This window comes from Mercenaria mercenaria, chromosome 4 (assembly GCF_021730395.1).
Source record: "Mercenaria mercenaria strain notata chromosome 4, MADL_Memer_1, whole genome shotgun sequence".
Classification (NCBI taxonomy): domain Eukaryota; kingdom Metazoa; phylum Mollusca; class Bivalvia; order Venerida; family Veneridae; genus Mercenaria; species Mercenaria mercenaria.
In genome coordinates, this window is record NC_069364.1 from 43,562,388 (window position 1) to 43,577,820 (window position 15,433).

The 15,433-nt window shown below is 33.1% G+C and overlaps 1 protein-coding gene across 1 annotated transcript in view; it reads left to right on the top strand.

Annotated features, from left to right (window-relative positions):
• Positions 1 to 15,433, top strand: part of LOC128556607 (uncharacterized) — a 47,666-nt gene that overhangs the window by 25,444 nt on the left and 6,789 nt on the right. The window contains exon 5 of the mRNA XM_053542156.1: positions 9,717 to 9,762. Within this exon, the coding sequence (XP_053398131.1) occupies positions 9,717 to 9,762 (46 nt within the window). The remainder of the gene's footprint in view (positions 1 to 9,716; positions 9,763 to 15,433) is intronic.

Below are 15,433 nucleotides of genomic sequence, written 5' to 3' on the forward strand. Positions count from 1 at the left end.
TTTAAATGCACGTCACACCCATTTAATTAAACGTTGTCAGACTCTGTTGAAAAAAGTCATTTAATGGTTGAAAACCCAAATATTGCTTACGTGCCCCTCAGAAACTGTTAAATACATTTGATTCTACCTTAAGTTATTGGTCGCGTACCATATATGGGTGCTAAGAAGGACCACCTTTCAGAATACCATTTTGTTGACAAGCAAGGTTTAAAGTTTGTAAACATACTTTTTTTCCAAAACAATTTTCAGGCTTCAGTATAAGTTAATTTGAAAAATTAAGTCCCAAAATAGATATAAAAATGTTCATTTTCATAAATCTGTACAATTTATTTTTTAAGATTCCTTGAGCATCAGTTATCTTTTAAGCCCTGCGAATAGAATTCATATGAGAAAAAAAAATGTATCAGTTTTTGAAAATATGATACTGTCCGAATTTCTTATCGGTAGCAGCTATTCCTGTTTATTAGTTTTTACTATCATAAGAAAAAATGTATACGTGAATAACAGGTGTTACAGAAATTGTGAGTTCTGTTCTCGCAAGAATAGCTTTTATTAATATTTTACAATAAAAATGATAAAAAAATGACATGAAATAATAAAACATGATGGATTGCAGGAAATGGGAATTAATTCGATATTAAATTTTTTGCCGATTAATAATTTGGTTATGGATTTTTATAATCGGGTTAAAACAGACGTTTAAAAAGATACAAGATACATTAGCATAGTATAAATGAATGATTACGCGTTTTACAACCTGCACACATCCCCGATTTTATTTTATCGCAGATATTTCGGCGTCTATTTATCTTGTAATATGTAAAAAGAAAAAAAACTTCTGTACCATCCGAGGCATGGCGTTTTATGAATGGTCGTTAGTTTTTAGTGTTAACGATATAATAGAGAAAAGTAGCGATGAAAATTCAAAATGATCAAATCAAAATGTTCATCATTATGGCTCCTATCAGAGCATGTCTGTATACTTTTAAAAATTGTAAGTTACGAAAAAAAATTGAAAAAAAAAAAAAATCATTGAACATGTCAACATTTTTCGCTGCAAAAACTGTTACATTTGACATAAGTAATTATGCCATCTGACATTTTCATTTTATGTGCATTAAAAAATAAATGATAAAGGTGAGATATAGTTTTGATATCTAAAATGTACACTAAAAAAAGCGTAAAAATAGCTGTTAGTTTTATTACCTATCTTGCCTAACTCTTCTGGTATGCAGGTGTTAATGGAAATGGAAAAACGTCAAAATATAACATTGCTATAACTTTCTAAATTAGCATGCAAAAAACCTAAGTTCTCAATAAAATGAGACGTTAACTGACAGCTTTATGTTTAACCTAATAGGTGAACCGTTTATCTTCAAAATTAGTGGGACAAGAAAAGTATTTGTATATCAGTATGGAACAATTAAAATGCCAAGACTTTTCAACTTTTTATGCCCCTGAAAGTGGGCATATTGAAATCACACTGTCCGTCCGTCCGTGCATCAGGTTAATTCTTGCCCGGGCTGTAACTCTTTCTTCCATCAAGGGATTTTGAAATTACTTGGCATAAATGTTCACCATAATAAAACAATATGTCATACACAAGACCCAGTCCCGTAGCTCCAAGGTCAAGGTCACACTTAGAGGTCAAAGGTTATCATGGTCTGTTTCGTGTCCGGTCCATTATTCTGCCATTCATGAAGGGATTTTCAAATAACTTGGTATAAATGTTAACCATAATGAGATGACGTGTCATGCACAAGATCCAGACCCCTACCTCCAAGGTCAAGGTCACACTTAGAAGTCAAAGGTTAAAAGGGTCTGTTTCGTGTCCGGTCCATAACTCTGCCATTCATCAAGGGATTTTGAAATTACTTGGCATAAATATTCCTCATAATGAGACAATGTGTCATGCGCAAGATCCAGACCCATAGTTCTAATGTCAAGGTCACACTTAGAGGTTAAAGGATAACAGGGTCTGTTGCTTGTATGGTCCACAACTCTACCATGAAGGGATTTTGAAATTACTTGGCATATATGTTCCCTATAATGAGATGAGGTGTCATGCACAAGACCCAGACCCCTAGCTCCAAGGTCAAGGTCATACTGAGAAGTCAAAGGTTTTTCTTGTCTGGTTCATAACTCTGCCATTTATCAGGGGATTTTAAAATAATTTGAAACAAATGTTAACCATATTGAGAATGTCTGTCTTGCTTATGACCTGGGTCTCTTAGGTCAAGGTCAAGATCACGAAATGATGGGTGATTTTTTTACGCATACAGCTGTATCATTCTTGGGCATGCTTCGGGGGCATTTGTCACCAATGGTGACAGCTCTTGTTTAAAATCTGTATTTTTGTTTTGTGTGTAGAGGTCTGCTGTGGTACATGTTATGGATATCTTTAGAATTTCAAGACAGCCAATAAAGGCCTTGACCTATTAAAAGTTACTTTTAGTGCAGAGTTTCAGATTTCAAGAATTACTTAGTTATTTTTTTTTTTTCTGAAAAAAAGATGGGTTTTGAACAAGTCTTTCAAAGTTACAGCACTTTGATATTTTTTATTAACCATTGATAAACAGAATTTGTTTTTAGGGGATACTCTTATCTAGCAGACAAATATCTAGTTTTCGATAAACACCTAGTATCAAAATAAGATACTCTTATCTAGCGGACAAATATCTAGTCTTCGATATTAAACACAGTCATATCAAAATACTTCGCAATTCATAATTTTGCAGTTATGTTCAGTAATTCACAAAAAGAAAGATTTTACGTTTATTTTTGATTTGCAATAAACTGTAGATATTATTTGTTTTCTCCACTCTTTGTTAGCTGTTTTATATATGATGATTACCACATCTAACCTGAGATTCTTGTTTTTCAAAAGGTCGTTCAAAAGAATTGATGACTTATTTTGACGGTTATTTATTACATAAACTGTTTGAACAGTTTCTCGCAATTTAGATTTATGATAGGGGAAAACCCTCTTATAGTGAGTATATTAAAATTGTACTATTTCACCACCATCATCATCTTTATAGTGTTTCACCTTCTAAAGTACAAATGATATCATAAATCTACGATTTTTTATAAAGGCCAAATGGCAATAATTTTCGTCTTTCAGGGACTCCTCTGTTTTCTTTCCTTTTTAAAGATACATTTACATTTGTATTTACCTGTAGCCTGCTGGCGGCATTTGATCCTGCCTTTGCGACCAGTGCAGACCGTTCGCTATTCAGTCAGTAAATTTTCAGCGAACACTGCTTTGAATGATAGGTAAGCAGCCAGGGAGGGACGCAGTTTGGCTGCTTATGTAATTTCAAACATTATGTCTAAATAAACTGCAAGATTGTCTTTTTAATAGGAGTACTGCTACTTATAAAAAGTGATGATTTATGCTACATTGATAGCGCATAGACTGAAGTTTCCCTCCCAAACGATTTAAAACATAAAATTTTGTAACGTTTTGATGCAGTTGGCATAGTTACAATTATGTAAATAAAGTTGAAATATAACAATGCAGGCAAAAAAGTAACAGTTTTACACCTTTGACTTCTACTTATAGATGCTGTAAATCTTTTGTAGCAATATAATGCCGTAACTAAATGACTCTTTAACGAAGAGGATGGATTTTTGAAATAGTGAACTTTTATGGAGTGTTTTAAAATAGTTTTATTTTTCTTGGCAGTAAAAGTTAGAAGCTGAATTATACTAGATCATAAAATTGACAGTTGGTTCAAAAGTGTGTGAAATTTATATATTTAAGGGTGTTATCTAAAGTACAATTTATGGACATGTTGCATTAGGAAGGGATTTCGGCAACAAGTGTTTCTATTGTGCGTTTAAACGTTGCTATGATTTCTTTATTAATTTCTTTTTACGAAATGCTTCGTTGTTTTTATTTTTTGAAAAAGAAAATACATTGATGCTATCAATATACGAGTATTGCAATATTATATTAGCATGAATATAAATATTTTACACATCAATTGACAGAGAGAGTGTTTAAACTGAAGAAGTAGAAAAAAAAATTCAATGAATTTTGGAAGATTTTGTGATTACTGTGACATTGATTGAAAAAGTGTTTATTTCACATCAAACGTAATTTATATTGACAGCTGCGGTTGGGAATGAGTAAAAATTTTATATAAAATATTCGGCTGATCTTATCCTATCCATTATCACAGGAGAAAATTCAGGGGAACTTTCATAGTGTTTTTAAAACAATGGAAAAATTACTCTGGTGTAACTGTTGTTAAAACTTTTACTCAAAAATTAAAAACATCAAAGGAATAGAACAGTGGTAGTAAATAATAGTGTTTGTATAAATGTTTTATGGTGTTCAAAAAGTTATACAAGTTTGATAGTGTTTTTATGTGTAGAAGTGTTTGATAGTGTTCATAATGTTATAGGACTTTGATAGTGCCTAAAATTCCAGTGTTTGATAGTGTTTGTATTTAAGTGTTTGATAGTGTTCATAATGTTATAGGACTTTGATAGTGCCTAAAATTCCAGTGTTTGATAGTGTTTGTATGTAAGTGTTTGATAGTGTTCATAATGTTATAGGAGTTTGATAGTGCCTTAAATTCCAGTGTTTGATAGTGTTTGTATGTAAGTGTTTGATAGTGTTCATAATGTTATAGGACTTTGATAGTGCCTAAAATTCCAGTGTTTGATAGTGTTTGTATTTAAGTGTTTGATAGTGTTCATAAAGTTATAGGACTTCGATAGTGCCTAAAATTTCAGTGTTTGATAGTGTTTGTGAGCGTTAAAAGTCTTGTAATATACATGAAGTTAATGTTTGATTGAGGTATAGAACTTTGATAGCAGATATGAGCCGTGCCATGGGAAAACCAACATAGTGGGTGTGCGACCAGCATGGATCCAGACCAGCCTGCGCATCCGCGCAGTCTGGTCAGGATCCATGCTGTTCGCTAACAGTTTCTCCAATTCCAATAGGCTTTAAAAGCGAACAGCATGGAGCCTGACCAGACTGCGCGGATGCAAACCCATTATGTTGGTTTTCCCATGGCACGGCTCATATAAATTTTCAGTGTTTAAAGGAGTTTCCTGTTGTGCATACAGGGGTATGATATTAGTGCCTAAAATTACAATGTTTGACAGTGTTCTTCAAGCTGTATTAGTGATTTGATAGTGGGCATGAAGTTAGTGTTTGGTAGTGTTCTTCAAGAATTAGGAGTTTGATCAATTATATGAAATTCATAGTGTTTGATGGTATTCTTCAAGATATAGAAGTTTGTTTTATAATGTGCTTTAGTATATAGTGTCTGATGGTGTTTGATATGCATAAAGTTCTAGTGTTTGAAAGTTTTCATCAAGCTACAGGAGTTTGATAGTTGCTTCAGTGTATTGTGTTTCAATGATAGACTTTATTGTAAATAAGTAACAGTGTTTCACAGTGTTGGAGTTTAATTGATATTCTTCAGTAATTCATTGAGTTTAATAGTGTTTATTGTGCTATGTTGTAGTGTTTAATAGTGTTTAGTATGCATCAAGGTGTAGTGTTTGACAGTGTTTATCAAGTTACAGGAGTTTGATATTGTTTATTAGTTCATTGTGTTTAATAGTGTTTGTTGTGCTAAGTTGTAGTGTTTAATAGTGTTTAGTATACATCAAGGTGTAGTGTTTGACAGTGTTTATAAAGCTATAGCAGTTTGATATTGTTTATTACTTCATTGACTTTAATAGGGTGTATACTGCAAAGTTGTAGTGTTTAATAGTGTTTATCAAGCTACAGGAGTTTGATATTGTGCATTAGTTTACAGACATACTGTAGGCATAGGAAATAGAGATCAATATAATTGCACCTTTACTAATCCTACCAGGTGTTCTGTATTACAAAAGTGGATCTATTGTGACATTTTGATACAAGCAAAACTGTATTATCTGCACTATTATTTACCTACTGGTACTTCGTTTTATTATTGGCTTGTTAAAAGTTAATTTTTTACCATATGTAAGTTGACAGAATCATAGGAACCATGTCTTGAGGGGTAAACCAAACACAAATGAATAATCCTTGATGATTTTGTTGTGCAAAAAAGTACGATATTGTGTCTTAAACAGTTTTCATTTTCCACTCAATTGTGTAATTGCAAGGGAAGTAAACTAGTAGATCTCTACTTATAAGTACTAGCCCAAGGCAAGAGTTGTTATTCTTTGTGGATCACAACTTTAAATTAAAAATTAAAACTTCTGTTATTGATATTAACAAAACTATCATAAACTTCACATTTGTGAAATCATTTTTGGTTATTTCAAGGACTTGGAAATTAATTTCTAGACTTTATTTAATGTAATTCTATCATTGAAAATTTTAGGGCCTATCTCTACATACTGTACATGCTCAATATTACAGGTCAAGGTTACACTTTATTTTGAATGTGGTAAAGCTGAAGGTCAGTTATCAAAGAACTAAACCTCAGAAAAGGTCAAGGTTACACCAAAGTTTTAGAAAACAGACTGCCTTCAGAATATTTCTGCCCTATGTCAAAGGTCAAGGGTACATATTATGTTGCTTTGAATAGTGTTTGTATTAAAGGTCAAGGTGAACTACTACTGTGTTTAAATACCAGTTTATCTTCAATTTATTACAGTCACTTATGAAAGGTCAAGGTGAAGTACTATGTTTAAATACCAGTTTATCTTCAATTTATTTACTGAAATAGCATAAATTGGTTTATACACTGTTTTTTATAGAATCAACATTTTTCTTGATTTATGAATTGCATAAATTCAAAATGATTTGAATTGTCACGGAAAACTTAGGTCAGATTCACTGCCAGATGTCTTCTAGCTGCCCTGCCATCATGATTAGTGCCCGAACACAAATTATCATCCTGTGGTTATCTAAGGTCTGTATGTCATACTTTAAACAGAATAATCTTTTTGATTTTATTCAGTTGATTTAAATTTCTGTTTTTTTTAACTTAAGGCATGGAAATGAACAGTATTGAGTCACAATACACTCATAATAATTAGTATTGTAAAGTATGTACATTATTTTATATAATAAATGTCTACATAGGCTAAATCAGATTCCCCAAATATTTGTGTACACAGGTACGGGAGTCTGTATAAGTGTTTGGTACAAGATTATTGACAGGTCAGTAATTGATTTGCATTTATCAACGAGGAAATTGGCGAAGTATTCTTACTCACTGTTTGCGGAAGTACTGTTCAAAATATCAATTTGTTGGAAAAGTGTCGTATTTCAGATATTTGATTTGAACAGTTTAATAGGTTTTCGTAATTAAGATAGGTAGGACTAAATGCGTCAATAGATACTGTGTCTTAATTATTTCACGTATATCGAATTTAAATACAGAAGTTGATTATTTCACATGTGTGAGAGTTGAAACATTCTGTTTGTGATTGCAGAATGATGTAGGATATTTACGATTATTGCCTATATTTGACAAATTGCAAGTTTGAATTGTTGAGTTGGAAACTTTTAAGTGTTGTCAAAATGTATCATTTGAAGGGTATTGTATACGTGTTTTTGGTAAATACACAGGTGTGTGCCTCTCAGTTACATCCCAGTTTTTCTTGAGATCTATTGCACACCTTGTGCTAGATACTTTCACTTGATTTTTATATTGGATTATCACAGATGTGTTGAACTTCGTGCATTTTGACAAATTTGATGTGCGATTATATACAATAGAGGGATATAAACTTTATTTCAACTTGAATGGAAATAAATTTTTTACATAATGACGAATCTTCAAAGATTTCAAGAAATAAGGTGAAAAGTGTAAAACCTAGGCTTTGTTGTCGATCACCAAGAACACTTCCCTGAGATAAATTGCAGGCACGATGCTCGTTTGTCGGAATGCGGATTGGTTGATTTTGATTTTGCTCAGATCTGAAGTTTTAAAGATGGTATAACACTAACATTTCGAAAATGCAGAGTCGACTAGTAAGGCGATTTAGTCGAAACAAAACAAATTCTTTGAAAAATATTTCTCCAGAGAAAGAAAAACGGAAACTCTTGAAGAGTAAAAGTGTGAGTATTTTTGAAGATTGCACTTAATATATTCTTTTTTGCGGAAGATTTTGCGATGTTCTTTTCTGTGATTTTTTGTAATAACGTGAAATTTATGTACAGTTTGCATTTTTGGAAAGATAAAGAGAGCAGTGGCTAGTGATAAATGAAAATCTGTTAAAGTAGCTATGGATATTACTGATTCGTAAATTATTGTCTAATTGCGCGGAAATATAATTCTAATTTCGTTGTATATTACTTCAGGTAATGAGGATTTAATATTTTAGTGACGTAATAATATATCGGTCAATATATCAAGTATCTTTAATGAGTTTGTTGACATTTTCACTGCAATTTTGTGACCATCATTTATTACAGTAAAATGTGTGTGTTCCTTGGAGTATGACTTTTGTTCATGTATATTGAATATTTTTTATGTTGAAATTACTCAGAAAAATTTATAGCAGTTTTTTGTGCAGCTTTGGTCCACATTAAAATAATCCAAAAAACAGCTTTAAGGTTCCAGATAAATCAGCTGTCCATATAGGGATATGCATTTAACTATGTGGTTAGAAAAGCAGTACTTAAACTATTTCACATGAACTTACACAGTCAAGACAATAAAGGGAGGTAATCCTAAAAAGCTCATTTGATATTTTCTAGCATGTTAATCAGATATTCCAACCTATGACAAAAATATGAGAAACCAATTTTCGAAAATTGGATTTAACAAAAAATTAGTCTCTACCATTATGATTGAGAAAAGTCTTATGGCTTGCTCTCAACAAGCCTCATGGCTTGCTCTCAACCAGCTGCATGGCTTGCCCTCATTTAACCTGAGATTATATATACTTTCCCTCAACCAGCTGAAGATGACTTGCCCTCAACCAGTTGCATGGCTTGCCCTCAACCAGCCACATGACATAGTGTTGTTTAGAATTTGACTAAATGCTAAGAAACCTTCCTGAAATTAAATTTTTCCATGCCTGCCCATTTAGCTCAGTAGGCAGAGCGTAACTCATGGGGTTGTGAGTTTTGTCCCAAGGTGAGACATATGTTCTTTGTGACAATTTGAGGAAAGACATTGTGCCTGAAGTCATTTCCGAGGAAAGACATTGTGCCTGAAGTCATTTCCGAGGAAAAACATTGTGCCTGAAGTCATTTCCTCTTCCACCTCTGATTCATGTTGTGAAGTACAACAAAAACAGAACTTTCAAAGGCAAATTCAGAAAATATGCGACAAGTCCAGAAACATTCTTGACAAATCTTGAACATTTGATGCCTTAACATTTAGTTAGCTCTTAACAGTGTTACTGATTGACTGTATAGCCTCGGTAGCCTTGGTAGAGCATCCGCTTCGAGTGTGGGAGGTCGTGGGTTCGATCCCTGGCCGCGTCATACCAAAGACGTAAAAAATGGTACTAGTAGCTTCCTCGCTTGGCGCTCAGCATTCAGAGGATAGTACTAGGACTGGTCAGCCTGGTGTCAGTATAATGTGACTGGATGGGGTATTATGTCAGGTGTCTACGGCGTGATATTCCAGTGAGGCAGCACTATAAAGTTGGGCATTGTGCTCACTGCTACAAGAAGACACCGTCGTTCATATGACTGAAAAATTGTTGAGAAAGACGTTAAACCCGAACACACAGTCACACACTGTATAGCTTACCTTCACTTCGTGTATAAAGATTTTTTTTGCCCATTTCAGCTGGATGATGCAATTGATTCATGGGACCCTGCAAGCACAAAGATAGGTAAGTGACAAGACTTTTTCACATCATTATTTTATGATGATGATGATGTGAATGCTGATGGTTTGTGGTGACAAGGATGATGGTGGTGTTCACTGCAGATGGTGGTGGTGATGGTGGTGATGATGACAGCGTTGATGATGATGATGATTTCAGCAAAAATCTGATTGGTTGATTCTGAGTTCAGTTTTGAAATTGACCAATGGTAACAATGCATTCTTAGACTGTCCTCAAATGTCTCCGTAACATCTGAGTCAGAATTAACTTATTAAAATATAAAGGTTTTGTTCTGTGAAGTCAACCATTGTGAAAACTAGGATATGTAAAGTAAATATGATATATTAGCCAGTGTTATAAATACACTTTATTGCAAGGTTCAAGATGCAAAGAAGCCATAGAACATCATAAAGAAATATATAACATAATAAATAATACAAAAGATTTAGATATATGATAGAATGTTTTTACTGTTTTATTGCCAACCTTGTCAAGGTGAAAGTGATATTTAGGTTTTCAAGTGGGTTAAGGGGATATTTTATTGAACTTCACCAAATTTATCATTGTATATATATTATACTGGTACAAGACTCGGATCTGCCGATATACCCACTCGTTAATGCAAATGCTATTTTGTATGTGGTACATCTGCATTAGTTAAAGACGTATTCTTCATTTATTTAAAGATGTCACTTAAGATGTTTTAATCAAGGCAGATTTTTGCTCCCTCCTTTGAAAGGAAAGTTTTTTAAATTGAAGTAGAAATGTGTTTTAAAAAAAAAACAAACATGTTATTTTTGTTAAACTTTTCCAGCATTATGTAAATTGCAACTAAATGTTTAAAGCATGCTTTCCATAGATGATTAATATGTTTATGTGATGATCGAATGTTTGATTACTCTGTAATTCAATTTGATAAATTTACGTACCTTTTTGCACTAAACAAAACAAGTTTTTAGCTCATCTGATTTTTTGAAAAAAAATGATGAGTTATTGTCATCACTTGAGCGGTTGTCGGCGTCGGCGTCAGCGTCGGCGTCGGCGTCTGCGTCGGCGTTGCCTGGTTAAGTTTTATGTTTAGGTCAGCTTTTCTCCTAAACTATCAAAGCTATTGCTTTGAAACTTGGAATACTTGTTCACCATCATAAGCTGACCCTGTATAGCAAGAAACATAACTCCATCTTGATTTTTGCAAGATTTATGGCCCCTTTTGTACTTAGAAAATATCAGATTTCTTGGTTAAGTTTTATGTTTAGGTCAACTTTTCTCCTAAACTATCAAAGCTATTGCTTTGAAACTTGGAATACTTGTTCACCATCATAAGCAGACCCTGTACATCAAGAAACATAACTCCATCTTGCTTTTTGCAAGAATTATTGCCCCTTTTGGACTTAGAAAATCAGTTTTCTTGGTTAAGTTTTATGTTTAGGTCAGCTTTTCTCCTAAACTGTCAAAGCTATTGCTTTAAAACTTGCAACACTTATTCACCATCATAAGTTGACCCTGTACAGCAAGAAACATAACTCCATCCTGCTTTTTGCAAGATTTATGGCCCCTTTTGGACTTAGAAAATATCAGATTTCTTGGTTAAGTTTTATGTTTAGGTCAACTTTTTCTCTTAAACTATCAAAGCTATTGCTTTGAAACTTGCAACACTTGTTCACCATCATAAGCTGACCCTGTACAGCAAGCAACATAACTCCATCCTGCTTTTTGCAATAATTATTGCCCCTTTTGGACTTAGAAAATCATTTTCTTGCTTGAGTATTATGTTTAAGTCCACTTTTCTCATAAACTATCAAACCTATTGCTTTAAAATTTGCAACAGTTTTTCACCATCATATGTGGACACTGAACATCAAGAAACATAACTCTATCCTGCTTTTTGCAAGAATGATGCCCCTTTTTAGACTTAGAAAATCATGGGTAGGACAATATTTCTATTACACAAAAAAAAATCAGATGAGCGTCAGCACCCGCAAGGCGGTGCTCTTGTTTTTCGTTGCACACACTGTAATAATATACTATATATTATAACAACAACTACTTTTATCAATGTCAGATTACATACATGTAATAACATGACTCATTTTTTTTCCAAACAAGATGTGGGTTTAGATGGGGACAGGCATAATTATATATCATATACAAAGATATAATTTGCAAACTTGGAGTATCATAAATCAGATCGTAAAACTTAGTGAAAAAATGCGGAATACGTTTACACTAAGGTTTGTAAATAATGATACTTGTTGGGAGAATAAGATCACGAAAAAAGCATGATCTAGCTAAAGGTATGCCATTGACGGTATCATTATTATGAATCGACTGGGGGATTAGGTAGAACTGTGAATTTTGATTGGTCAGTAGTTTCTTTATACATGTACCGGTCATTGACCCAGTTCATTCATAAGTTTGCAAATACAAACGGCGCGTTGACAGCGTGGACATTACTATGAGATTAGTGTTACTATTGGATATAAGTGATATGATTGTAAGTATTTATACATATTATTACTGGCTATTTCGGAAATAATTTATTATTAGCGACACGAATGCACTTATGTTTTTTAATACACCGAATGATACCGAAGACAACAGATCACGAAATTTAATTATATTTGGCCTGTTGGAGAACGCTCTAGGGATATATTTCATTCGTTCGTAGGCGAAAAAAGGGCATTTAAGAAGATAATGGAATTCGTCGCCCACATCGTTTAATGAGCACAACGTGCACTTTCTTTCCTCATAGGGAACATTGAATTGACGCCATCTCCCTGTCTCTACTGGCAGTCTATGGTTACCTGTTCTAAAGTGAAATAGTACTAGTCTTTTATTTTTAGGGAGAATAGTAAAGTAAGGTTCTAACTTGATATCAGACTTAAATAGTCTGTAATTTAATCCCTTTGAAGAATTATTTAAACTTCCATCAAACTTTTGTAAGAATTGGTCATGTAAATTCCTTTTAATTAATTGACCTATATTTTTTAAGTATAAAGTTTTCTGATTAATCCAAAAGAAAGTGTTCCCTGTTAGATCCAGAATACTTTTAACATGATTTATCCATTTAAAATGTATTGTTGAGATCAGCATGAATTCGTAACATTTCCTTGCTATTTTTAGTTCACTTCCCATAAGAAGTTTAGCCCAATAATTAATAATTCTAGTTTTAATAACTATTTCGAGCGGATAGCGGCCAAGTTCTCCATATAACATATATATAGGCGTACTTTTCTTGCTATCAGTAATTTTACGCAAAAAGTCAGTATGTACCTTTTCAATTATGTCTAAGTTCTCGAACCCCCATACTTCGCATATATATCATATTATCAGGGTTTTGGAAATTGTGGAAATTTTGAAAATTCAATTGGACGGAAACGAAAGGACGTCTTACTAGATGTCAAATTGGCGCTACCCCACCCACCATATAATACATAAACATATAAAACATGTTAGAGTAAAGAAATTACTGTGTCATGCATTAAAAATGATTTACCAGTCACTTTGTTTAAATTTTGATGTTTTTCCAAGAAAATACATGAAAGGATAAAATTACTGAGGCATTGTTTTCTTAGCACTGTGTTACCTAACTGGTCTAAAAGCCAGCGCATGTGACTTCCGGGTACCATCTACATGGCAGGTACTTTGTGATGTTTCCTCATTTTAATAAAACACAATGCGTCTAAGTGATTTACTCAGCACACAAAGTGTCTGCCAAACATCGGCAGTATTTTTCTCACTTTTGTCATGAGTGCAACCCTGTTACTTTGAATTATCTTTGAAGTTTGCAGTTAATATTCCAAATTATTTCAAGTTTACACAAATTCTTTCAATTTTTTTCAAGTTTGCAGAAAGTCTTTCAGGCTTACAGAAAGTAATGTTTATAGTCAGAGAAGTTTGATTAAACTAAGTGTTGTTAAGTTTATTTACAGTGTCTTGGTGCAAATGTTCTCTTCTAAGAAGAAAGTGATGCAAATAATTACATGTACTTCCTTGAAAAGAAATGGTGATCACATCACAGTAATTACTAAAACAATCTTGATGTTGCATGTTGCAAATTGTTTGCAGTGTAATTTAACTTTGACTATAAAGATTAGGATCAGGGTATCATTGAGCAATTTTCTAAATTTATTTATTGCTTTTCAGTATTCTTTGATATGTTAACATTTTGTCATCTTGCATCTTTTCAACATGTGGGATTCATGATTCATGAAATATATAAAAAATATATCTGTGTATAGATTTTTGAGTTGTTGCCGCAATAATAAAGAATGAGCCTACTAAATACTACTCTTAAGATAAAATGAGCCGCGTCATGAGAAAACCAACATAATGCATTTGCGACCAGCATGGATTGCTAACAGTTTCTTTAATTGCAATAGGGTTTGAAAGAGAACAGCATGAATCCTGACCAGACTGCACAGATGCGCAGGCTGGTCTGGATCCATGCTGGTCGCAAATGCGCTATGTTGGTTTTGTCATGGAGTGGCTCAAATGCTGAAAAGGTATTGATGATAAGCATCATACATTTATCTTTATGACAAATTTCATCTGAAATATTCTCTTGCAGAAACAAAACTTTAAAAACGAAATAGTGTTACATATTTATAATACTTTATAGCTACCAGTAACCAGGTTAAGTGAGTCGAGGGTAGGGCTTGATACCATAAATAAAGAGGTTGCAAGTTTGATTACTAGGAAAGAAATAATCACAAAAGTGCAAAAAAAGGATAACTGCCTTTTTTTTTCTTTATTTATTTGTGCTATTATTCATGAATAATGTCACTAGCAAATTTATAATACCTGATGATATTAAAAAACACCAACACTCTTTTTTTTGTGAATTCCTGACACAGTAAATTAAATTAATCCCCTGCGAAATGCAGTTCTTGAAATCATGAACACTTCAAACCATTAAAGAACTGTTCATGAACTAACCTTCAACAGTTCTTGATTTGTGTTCATGAATTTTTGGACTTGAACTGTCCTTAAAAAGTGTTCATGAACAGTTCATGTATTAAAGAATCATACAGAGTTTTTGAATTGTCCATGATAAAAGGTTAAAGGGATGATCATGATGTTATTTTCTCGAATCGTTCATGCACTACTCATGACAGGTAGTTTATGAACTAATGAAGAGTCATGTTCATGAATGGTTCACTGCTAGTTGGTGAAGATAAAATGGCACAATAAAAACATATAGCAATAAGTTCATGAACTATTCATGTTCAACAAAATATCAACTATTCATGAAGCGAATAGTTCATGAACTGTTCATGTACATAAGTTCTTGAAGTCATCTTTCACTTTTCAAGCACTGTTCATGAACACGGTATTTAAGAATGTTTCAAGAATTTGTGCCATTTTATCTTCACGAACAGTTCATGAAATATGCATGCACTGTTCATGAACTGTTCATGAACAGTAACGTTTCATTTCGCAGGGGTGCAAATGAGGCTGCCATGAAATTGCTGTATAAATTATACATGAAAATAACCAAATCTATAGTATATGCGTATAGAATTGAGGAACACTGGTAAGATAAACACTGGCTATTAATACATAACTGAAAAACTGCTGAAAAAATGTGTCCTTTTTGAAAAATAAAAAACATGTTCATAAAACAGTTATAACCAGACATTTTCTGAATCTTTTTTCTCTGCTATTTGAATTTATA